At 40.1% G+C, this 14,796-nt stretch overlaps 1 protein-coding gene across 2 annotated transcripts in view; it reads left to right on the forward strand.

Moving 5' to 3' along the window:
• CDH8 (cadherin 8) overlaps positions 1–14,796 on the forward strand; it is a 150,998-nt gene that overhangs the window by 13,919 nt on the left and 122,283 nt on the right. Inside the window, exon 2 of one of the 2 annotated variants that reach the window (XM_041468649.1) lies at positions 1,350–1,796. In XM_041468649.1, the coding sequence (XP_041324583.1) occupies positions 1,545–1,796 (252 nt within the window). In that variant the 5' untranslated portion in view covers positions 1,350–1,544. Of the gene's footprint in view, positions 1–1,349; positions 1,797–14,796 lie in introns of those variants that run through there. The other variant, XM_041468650.1, reaches the window with a different exon arrangement.

Raw genomic sequence — 14,796 nt, forward strand, 5'->3', positions numbered from 1 at the left:
GAACAGCTGAATTTTATTGGTCATGTAAAAGGTGTTCTGCATGTTTTATGCCATAAGTGTGTATGAACCTTAAAAAAGAACAACAAACCCCCCCCCCCCCCCCCAAAAAAAAACAAAAAAAAAAAACCCCAAAAAAAAAAAAAAAAAAAAAAAAACAAAAAACCCAGCTAAGCTCTCAGGATTTTCATAAACGTGCAACACTACAAGTCAATCTTAAAGTAGAAGAAAAGCAGCCTAAAACACAGTGTAAGCTTAAGAATAGGCATTCCTACTCTCTTTTATATAGTGGTTTCTCCTGAGATTGTTTGGATATGAATCAAAGAAAATTTATCAAGACTCTTTTCACATAACTCCATAACCCTGTAATTGCAGCTCTTCTCTCTGAGCCCCATCCTGTTTTCCATGTGATCTATGGCTGCATTTCTGCATTTTCCCATCCCTCTGGCATCAGCCCTGCTATGCTAACTTGCCTTTCCGTTTCAAGGAATATTTGCTCTGAGATGAAACGTGGTGTGACCTTTTAGTACATCAAAAGGTGGGCAAGGAAAGAAAGACAAAATGCTCCCAAGTGTCCATCTAGGGAAAATGTCTTTGAAATGAAACATGACTGTGTGCTTTCTCCGAAAATGAAGGAGAGACAGTGACACCTGTAGTGCAGAGGTGCATAAATGAGTTTTATTAGGTCCTGGTGGTGCTCTGGTTTGGCAGTCATGGATTTCACAGAGGATTTAGCAGTGCTGTTTCTCTGCTGGGCTGTGAAGGGTTTGCTGGGCAGTGGTGCTGCTGCAGAGAGGTGATGGCTAAACAGACAATGGGCTGCTGGAACCTTGTATGCTCGGGAGAAATTTGTTTTTGTCCCTTGTGGAGGAAAGGAGCATAAGAATGCAAGAACATGATTCTGATGTTCTTACATGGCAGAATAGGTGGTTGTAATGACCACATTAACAGCGCAGGGTAGTGAGAAGGTTGGCAGCTTCTTCAGACCCTCAGATGAACTGCAAGCTCCCAGAATGGTCTGGGTTGGGAGGGACCTTCAAGATCCTCCATTTCCGCCCCCCTACCACAGGCAGGGACACCTTCCACTAGACGAGGCTGCTGCAAACCCCATCCAATTCTTAGGCCTACATATTTTCCTAATTGTGTGTAATCATTTATCTGGCTCTTCTCTTGGTGTTTCGGCAATGAAAGAATACACAGAGTCAATTTAACTATGCAATAATATTATGAACTACAAATTTAAAACCTAACATGGCTTATTTATGATGTAAAAGTAAATAAGATATTTCAGAATGGTTTCCTAAGCTCTTTAGTCACTGATTTGAACTTTCTTTTCTTCTTTCCCCCACCAGGAATCTTTAATGACTGGAAAACTCAATGGATCATGTTTTTCTCATCTAAGCTATTTTTACATTGACTGTGCTGTAAACACATGGAGGAGCTGTAAGTAAATGTTCTGTACTGCGTGATGAATTGGACTGCTACAGTCTGGAGGAAAGCAAAATAATAATTTCATTTCTGCAGTGATTTGCGTAGCGTGTGGTACGATGCCAGAAAGACTAACGGAAATGCTTACGGATACATGGACTCCATTAATAATATTATGGATTACTGTCCTTCCTTCCATTTATATGGCTCCAATGAATCAATCTCAAGTACTACCAAGTGGATCCAGTACAGGACTAAAAAGGCTAAATGAAGAACAAAGAGTTTTGCACCGTTCCAAGAGAGGCTGGGTTTGGAATCAAATGTTTGTATTGGAAGAATTTTCTGGACCTGAACCAATCCTAGTTGGCCGGGTAAGGCAAGATTTGGGTTTTTTTCTCTGAATGTATAAATGTGTGACATGAGAAGGTCCTCAGTCATTCAGGCTCTTCTAAGGAATTTCAGACTGAGGTGCTTTGTGATTCCAAAATAGTTCTCTAATATCCACAGATTTGTGCTTTAAATGTTCGTGACTGTAAGGACATGATTTCCTAGTTAGCTAACCTGCTATTTCCAACAAAAATATGCATATTCCATTTGTCAAAAAACCTCACAAGCATGTTCATATCCTTTCTTTTGTATCATTAGTCACCACTCCTCACCTCTGTCAGCTGAAGATTTTTTACCCAAGCAGCTCTTTGCAATATGTTCCTGTGCATTCCTAAAGGTTGTTACACCTATAGGTCATGTTCTATCTCCAGTCTGATGAATCAAGTTTTTTATGCTCTGAGGATTTTTAAAAAAACAAGAACCAAAAAGGAAAGTGTGGACTGTACAGCAAATTACGAGGTCCTAGTTTATATGGAGGTCTATGCACACATATGAAATAACATTATTGTCATGGATTTTTTAATTTAATGTCAGTGTTAGGAAGATAACACAGGGCAAATCATCATATTTTTCAGTGTCACAGCTTTTCTGCTGCCCTAAAGCTTTGCTTGTTGCCATGCATTAGTTTATTCTGTAGCCTGCAAAACTCAGGGTGTTACCTCCAGCCAGTGAATCAGCCTTGCACTTGTGTGAGCCATCTGTATCCATCAGGGATGAATTATCCTCAGAATTATTCTTAGAAAAGAATGATCTGTTCATAAATGCATGTTTGGCAGTGAGCAGGTATAAATACCTTAATTGTTTATCACTAAAGTTCAGTTCCCTCTGAACAACCAAGTGCATTGTCTTGCTAGCTGGCTACTGAGGTTGAGTAAAAAAAAATCTAGACAAAATGATGGATAACAGTTAATTTCATGGTAATCTTGGAATTTCTATGGATAAATGAATAGCATGTAGTATAATATAGGGACTGTCAATAGCTCTATTCTATTATTGAAGAGAACATAGATCAAGTGCATTCCCAAATCTTCCCTAGTGTAGCCACTTTCCAGGTGAGACAGGGTCAGAAGGTGTAATGAGCTTTCTATCCAGTGACTTTTGGTGCTGTGTCAATTTACATTTATATCAGCTATTTGGTATCTATTCTCATTTGTTTTTCTGGGCTTAGTAACGTATCTCAATTTCACAGAGACAGCAATATGCATATTTCACATCTTAAAATGTTTTATTCAACCCATTCTTTCTGGAATATTTTAGTCGAGCTTTTAAAATTATTTTAAGTAGCTGGGGAGAATCCTGGGTTTGTACTTTGTGGTGTTTTGATTTTCAGGGTATATCCAGGTCTAAATATTTCTACTGTTTTAAGGGTTTTTTAGGTGGTTATAATATCCTGAATTGTTTGAGTCATTGGTGAATAGAAGTGGGTAGGTTAAACTAAGCCAAACCAAGGAAGACATTATCCCATCTTCTGCTGGCATTTTAAATAGAATTAGCTAAAATGCTGTGACACTCTATTTGTTGAGACTGCTGCATAATTAAAACACTGCATGTTATAGACGGAAATGAGCAAGAAGCGAAGTTTGTTCCCATAGGGAGGAATTTTTGGTTTATTCATTAGAACGACACAGAATATTTTTGGAATTCTTCTCTCTATTTTTTCTCCCTCTCCAGAAAAATCATCCGTATTTTTGACTTATTTTTCTTTCCTAAGGCTTGTGAGTATTGAGAGTGCTTTCAGGCTGGTGTGCAGCTGGTGGGAGCAGAGGTACTCCACAGCTTTCAGAGCTGCCCTTAATCCTTCCTGACTGGAAAGCAGAGACTCCCTCAATTATACTTCTTGGCAATCCTTCCCAAAACTTAAGGGTGTACAGAATGTCACAAGCAAAATGCTTTCCTTTTCCGTGAAGTTGGGCTGTGGTTTGTCTTCTGTCACCCTCATTGGTTTCTTATGCACTGCAATTTAAAAATAACCTCCTTTTCAGAACTCGCAGTAGACTTGCACTTACCTGGTTCCTCCTCCTGCCTTTTCCACTTGCACTTTTCCTGAAGCCTTCTGAGTTTTTCCTCTGCCAAAGGATTTGCACACCTGGGGTATCTCCTTTGTTCCAGGACTTTATTAACTATTTTTTCTGCCCTATCACTTACCTTGATTTTTTTTTTTTTTTTTTTGCCAGACTTTGAATGAAGGACACTCAGTAAAAGAGGATATAGTGAGTGCAGAGAGGCTTAACATTGTGGGGAGAGTGATATCAAATGTCTGACCCATTTTTGCTGCATTTTCTGGATATAAATGTGCTTTTGTCCTGTTACAGAGTCAGTATTGATTGCTATGTGCTTTTTACATGTTGAAAGTTCTAGTATAATCTTCAAACAAATCTCTTATTTGGTGGTTAATTGCTTCAAAGAAAACATTCTAGAAGCAAATGTAATTATGTAGATCTTGGTTGCAATTTTTGTCTCTACGCTGTTGTAGAGTGTACCTGGTGCTTTTCATGTATGTTTTGTACAAATATTTAATTAGGTGCTTTTTAAGAATAAATACAAAAATAAGTTTTGCACAAACAGAAACAATACACACACAAGCAGAATTTGTTCTCAAATGTCCCATTAAAACCCCCTGAAAATTCAGCTCTTAAGAACTGCTCAGAATAGAACTGATACTTAAATAATGGTTTTCATGTTATTGGGTGGAAAGGCACTGAGTAGAAGCATTTGCTCCTAATGGAATTGATGGAATATATCAGCAAAATAAAATTGAAAACTGAGATTAATTTTATAGGATACAAACACAACACAAATCACTTTGCAAATAAAAGTCTGAGTGCAGAGATTGAGTGTTCCTCCTGTTGCTTAAAAGAGTCTCATACCAAAGTTTGTGAAGTGCAGAGAAATTTAGCAAGACAGGATTACAGAGGTCTGTAGTATCTTTTATTAAACTGCTCAGTTTTAGCAGGGGAAACAGCTTCCAGACATAAAGACTCTTCTCCAGAGTTTTAAGTGTTGCAATGCAACTGCACACACTTCAAAGGTGCGTGTTCATTGCTGTTCTGCATGGATATAGAGTAATAAATGCTTTCCCAGTGTATTTGCTCTAATAAATGAAGTAAACTGGGGTGAGACTAATAGGAGGAGTTAATGTGAACACCTTTTAAAGTGTGGTGTCTTTCTTCAGTGACTCGAGTAAAGGTCCAGAGCAAATTTTTTGCTTTCATTCTTGAACCTCTTAGAATGAATTTGGGCTATATGCACTTTTAATGCCAATTTTTGTCATTATGTTTGGTAGGATCAAGCTCAAAATGAGAAACTCTACTCGAGTTCACACATCTATAAAGAAGTGCTTTCTGAATTTATGAGATTTCGTATAAAAAGCCACAAATATTCTAGTTTTTAACTTGCTTTTTTTTGGGCTTTATTAATATGGCATTTATTTTGCCACATGGTATTTTCATAGAATCACGGAATAGAATATCCTGTACTGGAAGGGATCCATCAGGATCACCCAGTCCAGCTCCTGTCCCTGCCCAGACCTCCAACAATCCCCCCTGGGTGTCCAAAACCCCCTGGAGCTCTGGCAGCCTCGGGGCCGTGCCCATTCCCTGGGGAGCCTGGGCAGTGCCAGCACCCTCTGGAGAAAGAACCTTTCCCTGATTTTCAGCATAACCATCCCCTGGCACAGCTTCATGCTCTGTGTCCGTCCTTTGGACATTCTCTTTATGATTTACATCATTCTTATTAAATTCTGTATCTTCTGATTCCTTCTATATCATTCTGATTTATATAGTTCTTAATAAGTTCCATATTATTTTGATCTACACCTGTAGAAGTGCATATGTGCATTTTGAGAAACCCACAAAGTTACCTTTTTTGTGTTCATGCAACACATGTCAAATGAGTTAGGGTTTATTCCCAGCAATGGATCACCGAGTGACAGATTTGCAAATACCCTTTTGTACTTCATTTCTTTTTCCCCCCCTTCACCCACAGAAGCAGGTACATACTTTACAAAGCTTCTGTGTCTCCTTTAGAAGCCTCCCCACCCTGCACAGTGCTGTCAGCAGCTTGCAGCCTCCCCGTGGCTGACAACCTCATTCAAGTGTAGAGTGATATGTCTTGTGACACTGCATGCTGTCCCTGTGGACTTGATTAGTTAGGTAGAACTTCCACTTGCTATACACTGCTGCATCTTCTCCATCTCCTCTGCATGCTCTTACAGCACCACGGCAGATGTGCTGTGAAATCTGGGCTCTAGCAAATGCCACTGTTCTTTCACAGGAGACAGCCTCTGAATCCACAATGACGTAGGTAATAAAGTGAAAAAGCATTAGGAAGCTGTATTTGGGGTTCTGCAGCTCCTGGTTTATGGAACATGTCTTGTTCGTGATGCCTTAAATGGGTTAGGACCTGGTTTAATAGATGTTTTTAAGCAAAATTCTGGGATAGTTAATGTAATAGCTGTTGTTTTTAATTAGAATTATACAATCTCCTCAGTCAGAAGGGATGCACCAGGATCATCCAGTCCCGCTCCTGTCCTTGCCCAGACCTCCCAGCAATGCCCCCTGTGCATCCCTGCCAGCACTGTCCAAATGTTCCTGGAGCTCTGGCAGCCTCGGGGCCGTGCCCATTCCCTGGGAGCCTGGGCAGTGCCAGCACCTTTCCTGTGTCATGTCTCCAGCTCCTTGTTCCAGCCTGTCTGTACACCCAGGGTGCTCCATCCTTGGTGCAGGATCTGGCACTTGTTTGTCTTTGTTAAACCTCACAAAGCACAAAAGAGGCAATGAAGGCCACAAAAGTTGTTTCTTTATGTTTTCTGGCTTACTAATAAAGGAATCCAAATTTACGTCCAGACACAGAAATCCAACCGCAGTCACTCAGGTTGATGCTGTCCGTGTCACACCCCTCCACTGGCAATACTTCCCAAGTTGTCCCAGAACTTCCCCAGACTTACTTGATTTCCCTGTTTCCCGTCCCAAAGAAATAGATTGCCTGTTTTGTCTGTGAGGAGAGATTTGGGAAGTGAGTGTGGCAGGGAAGAGCGGCCCCTATGGCACACCCATGCCTGCTCCAGGTCTCTGGATAAGGTGCTCTGAAAACCCTGGATGGATGGGAGGAAACCAGTGAGAGAGACTCTTGGTGAGGCTCAGAAAGCATGGCCAGGTTGTGGTGAGATCAGGGAGGTTTTCCATCCCTGACTGCTTCTGAATTCCCTGGTTTGTGTCTTTTCACTCAGTTCAATGCAGATTTTCTTGTATGGTATGTAGGGGATGAGGGAGCTGGGCCACTTTTGCTGTTTGGAGCAACAGGGATTTTTCCCTTATGTTTGGGACTTGGGTTCAGGGCTGTAGAGGAGAAACAATTTTCCTGTAGGAGGAGCAGTGGAGAGGCATCCTATTTTCACATCAAGTGCTTCAGGCTGAGCTACTGTAGAACCCGAACCTGGAAATGCAGAGAGCACTTATAAATAGCTTGGAGCTGTATGTTCTACATTTTCCATTCTCTGTGCAATCCTTGATTTCTTTGCTAACATGCATTTTCTGTCTCCACCAGGAAACGGTAAAACGTTGCTTGTTTAAAATCATGACTAGTTCTGTTGAAGCACAAGTGGTGCAAACAGGCAAAATAAACAAGGTTTTAATTAAACAAGTTCCTTCCTCACATTTGGCTTTTCATTCCTGCCCTGAGCTTGTGATTATGATGGCTGCCTGAAAATACTGTTGTACTCAACTGATGCAAACCAGAAATGTGTATAACTAAGGGTAGCAGTATTTTGAGGGATGAATTACACGCTGTTTCCCTGAATGAAAAAAATCCTTGGGACATGTAGGAGTAGCAAAGTCCTAGTATAAGTTTCATAGGATATAGCATAATCCTACATTAATTTCTTTAATTACATTATAGCACAATCCTACATTGGTAAAGTTTTCACAGCAATCACAACATCATACTAAATAGATTCTACCCTTTTTTTTTTTTCTAATACACACTTGTATGTTTTTCTATGATTTAAATGCATGCCATAAAATATTTAGTATCTGAAATGTTGCAAAGTCAACATTGCCTTCTGAGCCTTAGATTTTTGTTGTTATTTTGCAACCATAATTACACACTAAATTTTCTGTTTAAGTTTAATAAATTCCCAGAAGTTGAAATGTATCAATTATTTTGTTACTGTATTCTTTATGAAAAATACGAATTCCCCCTGCCTTTTGTGTTTTTGAAAGGGAAGAGGGGACTGTGTACTGCACAGAATGCTCCAGTTTGCATAGTCTCAATCAGCTTAGTAAGCAGGAGTATAACTAGCTGAGAAAAACTCTCTGTAATTAAATGTTACTGCAAAGAAAATAAACATAGCAGACAACATTTTATAGACGTCTGATAAAAGTATTGTTTTTTAAAAAAAAAGTATTCCTGAGCCTGCACAAATTTCATTTGTTTCTTTCTTAGCTGAGAACAAGTTCCAAGAAGAAATTTCAATATAAAGCACAAATTTAAGCAAGAACAGTTTGACTGACCCAACAGTGTCTACATTTTCTACTACAGTGTAAAAAGTATTTTACTGATTTCTCTAAGATTTAAGAAACAAGGCATATCTCCAGACACTGAAAATCTCATTTCTGTATATTTCTGGGAGTATTACCGCATACAGTTGAACACTTTCATGCTCCTTCATCTCCAGCCTGGGGCGTGATATAACCACAATTTAAGCAGAGAAACAAGTTAAAGCCCTTGAACATCAGCTATAGAACAGGACTGGTAATAACTTCAAAGAGGCGTTTTATCAGTTACTTATGAATCCAGCGTCTTAAAGGGTCAAGCTGCAAAACACCAGGCACCTCCTCAGCTGCCTGTGTTTTCCTTCATGGAGTAGGAAAATGTCTGTGGTGTGAAGAATAACTTAAAAGTTGGGCAGGGGTTTTGCTGGTTTTGTTTGGTTGGTTGGTTTGTCTTTTGTTCTGTTGGGGATTGGTGGTTATTTTAAATTTCATTTTTTTAAATGAAAAGGGATGGTATTAGCTATTTTAACATTATTCACTTAAACTTCTTGGTCATATTTTTCTAGAGCCACAAAAATCCCTGATATTCTGAAAAATGGCTAATATTGAACATTTTGTTTGTTTGTTTGTTTGTAAAGAATTAGAAGCTTGGGTGCTTTTCAATATATCGATCTGAAAACTTTATCTTCCTCTCAGTGACGCGTTGTCCAAGCATGCATGCAAAATGGTGAAGTGACACTATGAAAAATTGAGTTGAGCTTTCCCCATGATACTCTGAGATGCCCTATGATTGTTTAGTCTTTCCAACATTGCTTCAGTAAATGGTTTTCAATTTCTACCTGTAGGGCCCACCCCTCGTGCTGTCAGGATGCTTCAGTTCCAGTTGTCAATTTAACTACCAATTAGTGCCAATTGTGAGGGGAGCTTTTTGCTAAAAGTTTGTCCTTGCTGAACTTGACAAGCATATTTTCCATCCATCCATGAGCTCTCAGGTAGTTGTGATTTCCCAAAAGTGCCAGGATGTGTCTTTCAACCCATGAAGTGAAAGGGAAGTTTTATTCTTCTTGGGTCCAGACAGGATATTCCTCAATGTGCCATGGATTTGTGTGACAAAAACCTTAATTTTGTGTTAAAATGAGAAATGCTTTGGGACCAATTCCTTTGGTGACTGTAGGCTTCCAGAAGGAGCTGTGGAGCTCTGGTGGGTGATACCTCATGAAGTGAGCTACAACTGAGAAAGGCTTTGTAGCTGCTGGACAGCACTGTATTTTTAGGATGTAATAAATATGCAATCATAGGAATCACAAGAAAAATAAGTTTTCAAGTGAAAATAATGAGAATGAGTTTGCATAAATTATATTTCTTGAAAGTTCTGTTTTAAAAGTTGTGTTTTCTTCCTATTCTGATAAACTCAAAGAAGAAAAAGGGAGCCATAGTGTGTGTGGTGCAACAGACCAAGGAATTCACAGCTGAGGGTCTTTTGTTTGGCTTTTGGTTTTGGTTGTGGGATTTTTTTGACAAAGCCACGGATGTTGATGTTGGGCAATTTACAGTGTCAGTTTCATTACAGAAGTAATTTGCTGCAATAAATATTTTAGGCAGTGTTTAAAGGTAACTATTATTTGCAAGCAGTGTGTGAGGCATGTAGAATTGTAAAATAAATGCAGTTAATTTTCCTAAAGATATTTAGGCAAATATTAATATGTTTGAATAGCCTCTCGGTGATCCCCGAGGAACACCTGTAGTGATACAGAGTACTTCATAACTTTCCTTTTTCCTGAGGACTCCCTGTTAGTGTAAAAATTCCCCGCAAGGATTTCTTTTAAAGCCTTTATTTTACAGCAGTCATGCCAGCAGCTAAGCAAAAGTAAGTGTAGCTCTCCCTGGAGACTGTCAATGGCATTCCTGAATTAACCGCAGGAATCATTAGGAGCCACAGAAGACATCTCTTTCCTTGCTCCGGGCTCTGAGCTCAGCAACTGCTTCCCACCCAGCCCCTGGTGAGCAGAGGCAAAGCTGAGCTTTGCTCCAGCCTGGGAATGTGCTGGAATGAAAGGCTGGCTCACAGAGCATCACTGGAGGTGAGCAGCAGCGCTGCAGGCACAGCCGGCAAAAGGGATTTCAGAGCGGTTCAGGGGGCCCCGGGCGTTTGCTGGTTGCTATCCAGAAGCCACATTAGCTAATTCTCCTTTCCCTGGCTCAGGGAACTGCGAGTGTGCAGTAGGGGTACTGCTGCCAGGGAGAAAAGGGGATTTTGGTATGGGCAGAACCAGTGGTGGGCACCCAGCTGTGCAGCACAGGGAGGACAGAGGAGCTGAACCAAACCACACCTCTCCCATCCCGATGTTTTCTAAGGTCATCGTGCCTCAAACATCGTCAGGATCTATTTAACATTTTATTTTGACACGTTGTACACCCAACCCAAGCAGTCAGGATTTTAAAACGAATGGGCAAAACCACTGCATGATTTTTTCCAATTAGTTTGGAATAATTGGCAGCAGAATTAGTGCGGCATGAACCTGTGTATTAAAGCATGATGCAAAAGGCTCAGAATCTCCTAGTGCTCACCTCAGAGAGCTTATTAAAAAATCTGCTGTATTTTTGCCGAATAAAGTAGCTAAAGAATACAGAATACAGAATAAAGTTCTAAATGGAATTTCTGACATACTTGCTATCTTGCTATTCCCTTTTCAGTCTTATTTCCTTTTTTTTTTTTTTTTTTTTTAAATTTTAAATTGCCTGCTTTTCAGGCCACCTGTTCTCTAATTATTATTCAGTCTAAAGCATTTCACACAGACCACTGGCACACTGCAACTCCTGGTGTTGTCCTGCCATACTGACAAGAAAATACAACATCCAGAGGCAAAGGGAAAATGCTTGTACTTCTTTCTTTGCATAAAGTCATCTAAAACAAGACTTAGTACCAACACAGTATTTCCAACTTGTTCATATATTTCTGCTAATTAATGGGTCTTGATTATGCTCTTGGCTATCCCACATGAACTGAGAACTTTAGTGCTCTAAATGTACAAGGACTTTTTATTGAGTTTTCATATGAACAAATGGAAGTTATTTTAATCATTTAAATCAGATACCAGGATTTTACTTGGTCTGTAAGACCAAACTGATATTTAAACTATGGGTCTTTGTAAAAGAAATCTCAATGTTAAAATTGTTTCTTGGGCAAATTTTTAAAGTATTGTACATGTCCTCAAAGCACCCTCACCATGAGGACTGGTGCACCAAGTAGCAAGAAATGTCAAAACTCTTAATGCTGCCATTTATATCAAGAAGCCTTGGCTAAAATTTTGATCTATTTTGTTGAGCAGGAGACAATTCCTGCCTCAAAGCTGTTGCTGTCTAATTGAGATATTTAATTTATTAATCACTGAAATGAGATATAATAGGAAATATGTGTATACTTCAATATGTTGAATATACTGGCCCAGTGGAGTTATCATAGCTCAAAAATAAAGAAAATGGGCAACACTAAATTGTCAGGCAACATTAGTTTTCTCTTTCTATGTAGAAAGCAATGACACTGATCATTTCATTAAATAATTATTTTGTAATTGATCTAAATTCTGCCCTTCCAAAAGACCACCTGCTTGTTCCTGCCTATCACTGATAAGCCAAGGACTGCATGGAGCTGAGCAGTCTGTATGCAAAACCAAATATTTGGATTTTTAAGGGAATTTTTCAGTAAATGTTTCTATCTAAATGCATTCTGCACAAATCCTGTAGCAGACAATTCTCTGTGGGGGACAGACTGATGGATAGTAAAGCAAAACTTTGCTCTGTCATGCTGGAGGTCATCCCTGAGAAAGGAGGTTCATTGCAGAATGGGGGATGAAATGCATGTGTTTTATACTCACAGAGTGAGAAAAGCCATAGCATGGCGGAGTATTTATCCCTCAGACATCTATTCAGAATAAGGAATACTTCTGTAATTCTTGCTGAATAACTGGATAAGACAGGAGATACTTTTCCAACTCTAAACCAGGCTCTGTTTGCCACTTTTACTAGGCATCCAGTCCATCCTAATATATTTATTGTAAAGTCAAAAATGCAGTTTAGGCAGGGTCTGGTGGAGCCAGGGAGGTGAAACAAAGAGTACTGACTACACTGAGATGAAAACTGGTGTGTGTGTGATGTGTGAACAGGTTGGTAGATGTGTGAGGGAATATTGGAGGGATTTCTGTTAAGGGGGACCACAATAACCAGTAGGGCAGGGGTTTAATTAGGGAAACTGTTGCTCTTTCTGGCATGAAAGTGTAGGGGCACAAGAAAACCACAGCACTTGGGTGGCTTCCTTGTCAGGTAGAATGGCCACCCTGAGCTCAGCCCAAAGCTTCTCCTGTGCAGGTGAACAATCCCAGCTGTGCCAGCCTTTCCTGCCAGCAGAGCTGCTCCATCCTCTGCTCATCCTGGAGCCTCCTCTGGGCTCTCTGAGCAGCTCCAGGTCCCTCCTGCGCTGCCCAGGCTGGGGCAGCTCTGCAGCCGGGCTCTCACTGAGGGCCAGAGGGGCACAATGCCCTCCCCTGCTGCCCACGCTGGGCCCAGCCCCGGGCAAAGTTTCATAGAATGGTTTGGGTTGGAAGAAACCTTAAAAATCATCCAGTGCCACCCCTGCCACGGCAGGGACACCTTGCAGTGTCCCAGGCTGCTCCAGCCCCAGTGTCCAACCTGGCCTTGGGCACTGCCAGGGATCCAGGGGCAGCCACAGCTGCTCTGGGCACCCTGTGCCAGGGCCTGCCCACCCTGCCAGGGAATAATTTTTTTCCTAATATGCAATCTAAACCTAAATCCATCAGTCTGCAATCATTCCCCCTCGTCCTGTCTCTCCAGGATTCTGTAAATTGTCTCTCCCCATCCTTCTTGTGGGCTCCTTCAGGCACTGCAAGTCCACATAGATTGACCCCTGTAATGTTCATGACCTTTCCCATTCTTTTAGAAATGCTGCTGAACTTTTCTCTAGTGTCTGTGCCTTCATCCTCAATGCAGCAGGATTGGGAGCTGAAAGGGAAAGAGGAAAAATAAAAAGAGAATGCACTGAAGGTAATTTTGCACGTGGTACCATGTTCTGCTTTGCAATAAGAAAAGATTTGCAGCCACTCAGAAATCCTTTATTTTATAATCACCCCTATTGATCATACCTGTATTGAAATCCTGAATGTGGGAGCTCAAACATTCTTTACTGGGCTTCTTAGAAATAATTGGGTTATCATTTATTTCATCAGAGTATCAAAAAGGGGTAATGAGACATCCTTTAATCTTTAAAAGTGTTTTGTTATTCTGTTCATTACCAACAGAGCACTGGTCTGGATCCTTTGGAAGTGCAGATTGCTCATTAGAAATGCGTGCAATGAAATAATTTAAGAGTGGGAACGTTCATCCTGTGTATTTCTAAATCTCCACTGTTTTCAATTGACTCTTCATATGAAACATTTCTTGTTAAGGATGTTTGGAGAGGTATAAAGTGTATTGTGTGCTAAATCAAAGCTGCTATGGTTTCACTTATAGGAATTAATGATGGGCCATGTAAGTAGAAAAGGTATTGTTGTGTATAAGCTGTCACAGCCAAACTGGGGAAAGGTTTGTCCTTGCTACTGTTCTGGCCTTTTATTACAAAGAGAAGGAAGAACAGTCAATAACCACTTATTAATGATTTTCTCTGTCCTTTATTGTAGCTTTAGGTACATTAGGCTCTCAGTAATTATCTCATTCATAATCCTCCATAACAAGTAATACTTTCTGTATCTTGTGATTCATAATTGGAAAATATTTTCTTTGGATGTACACTATTTCTATCCTCTTTTTAATATAACTTTCCCCAAGAGTATCTTGCCAAGGAAAAATGAGCAAGAATAATTTTATACAGGTAATCAAATCTCTCAAATGTTGGCACATTTTCCTTTATCTCCATGGGACCAAAAGCTAACCTTCAAATAGACCTAGGCATTAAAGGGGAGAATTTCAGCACACAATTAGAACTCAAACAAGCTTGTACAAGGCAGCTTGAACAGAAGTGCTATTTTGAGTTATTAGTACTGCATTTCTACTACAGAATATTCCATTTGATTAATACAGAACTGCAAGGGAACATATATATACACACACACACACACTATGTATTAATCTAAGTGCATGTGTTGTGTCTTTGTGTATATATAGATATGTCTAATACATTATTTAAACACTGGCTTATAGCAGGAGTTTACAGCCTTTCTAAATAGTTCTATTTTTGCCCACTTAGAACTCCAAACCACATCTTGATGCAGGTTTTATCTTACTGTGCTGAGCAAAATAAATGTGAGGGGGAGGGAAATAAAGAAAGAAATCAGCATGTCTTTAGATTCCTCTCAGTTGCAATACCCAGTAGAACAGTTAATTTATTCCAAACTTTCTGACATAAATCACGCTGAAGGGAAGACAAGGAAGCCCTATGGGACTGCAGATACAAAGCTCAGGACTGGTTTCAGGCTGAGAAGAC

Source organism: Pyrgilauda ruficollis, unplaced genomic scaffold (genome assembly GCF_017590135.1).
Source record: "Pyrgilauda ruficollis isolate IOZ18807 unplaced genomic scaffold, ASM1759013v1 scaffold223, whole genome shotgun sequence".
Taxonomy (NCBI): domain Eukaryota; kingdom Metazoa; phylum Chordata; class Aves; order Passeriformes; family Passeridae; genus Pyrgilauda; species Pyrgilauda ruficollis.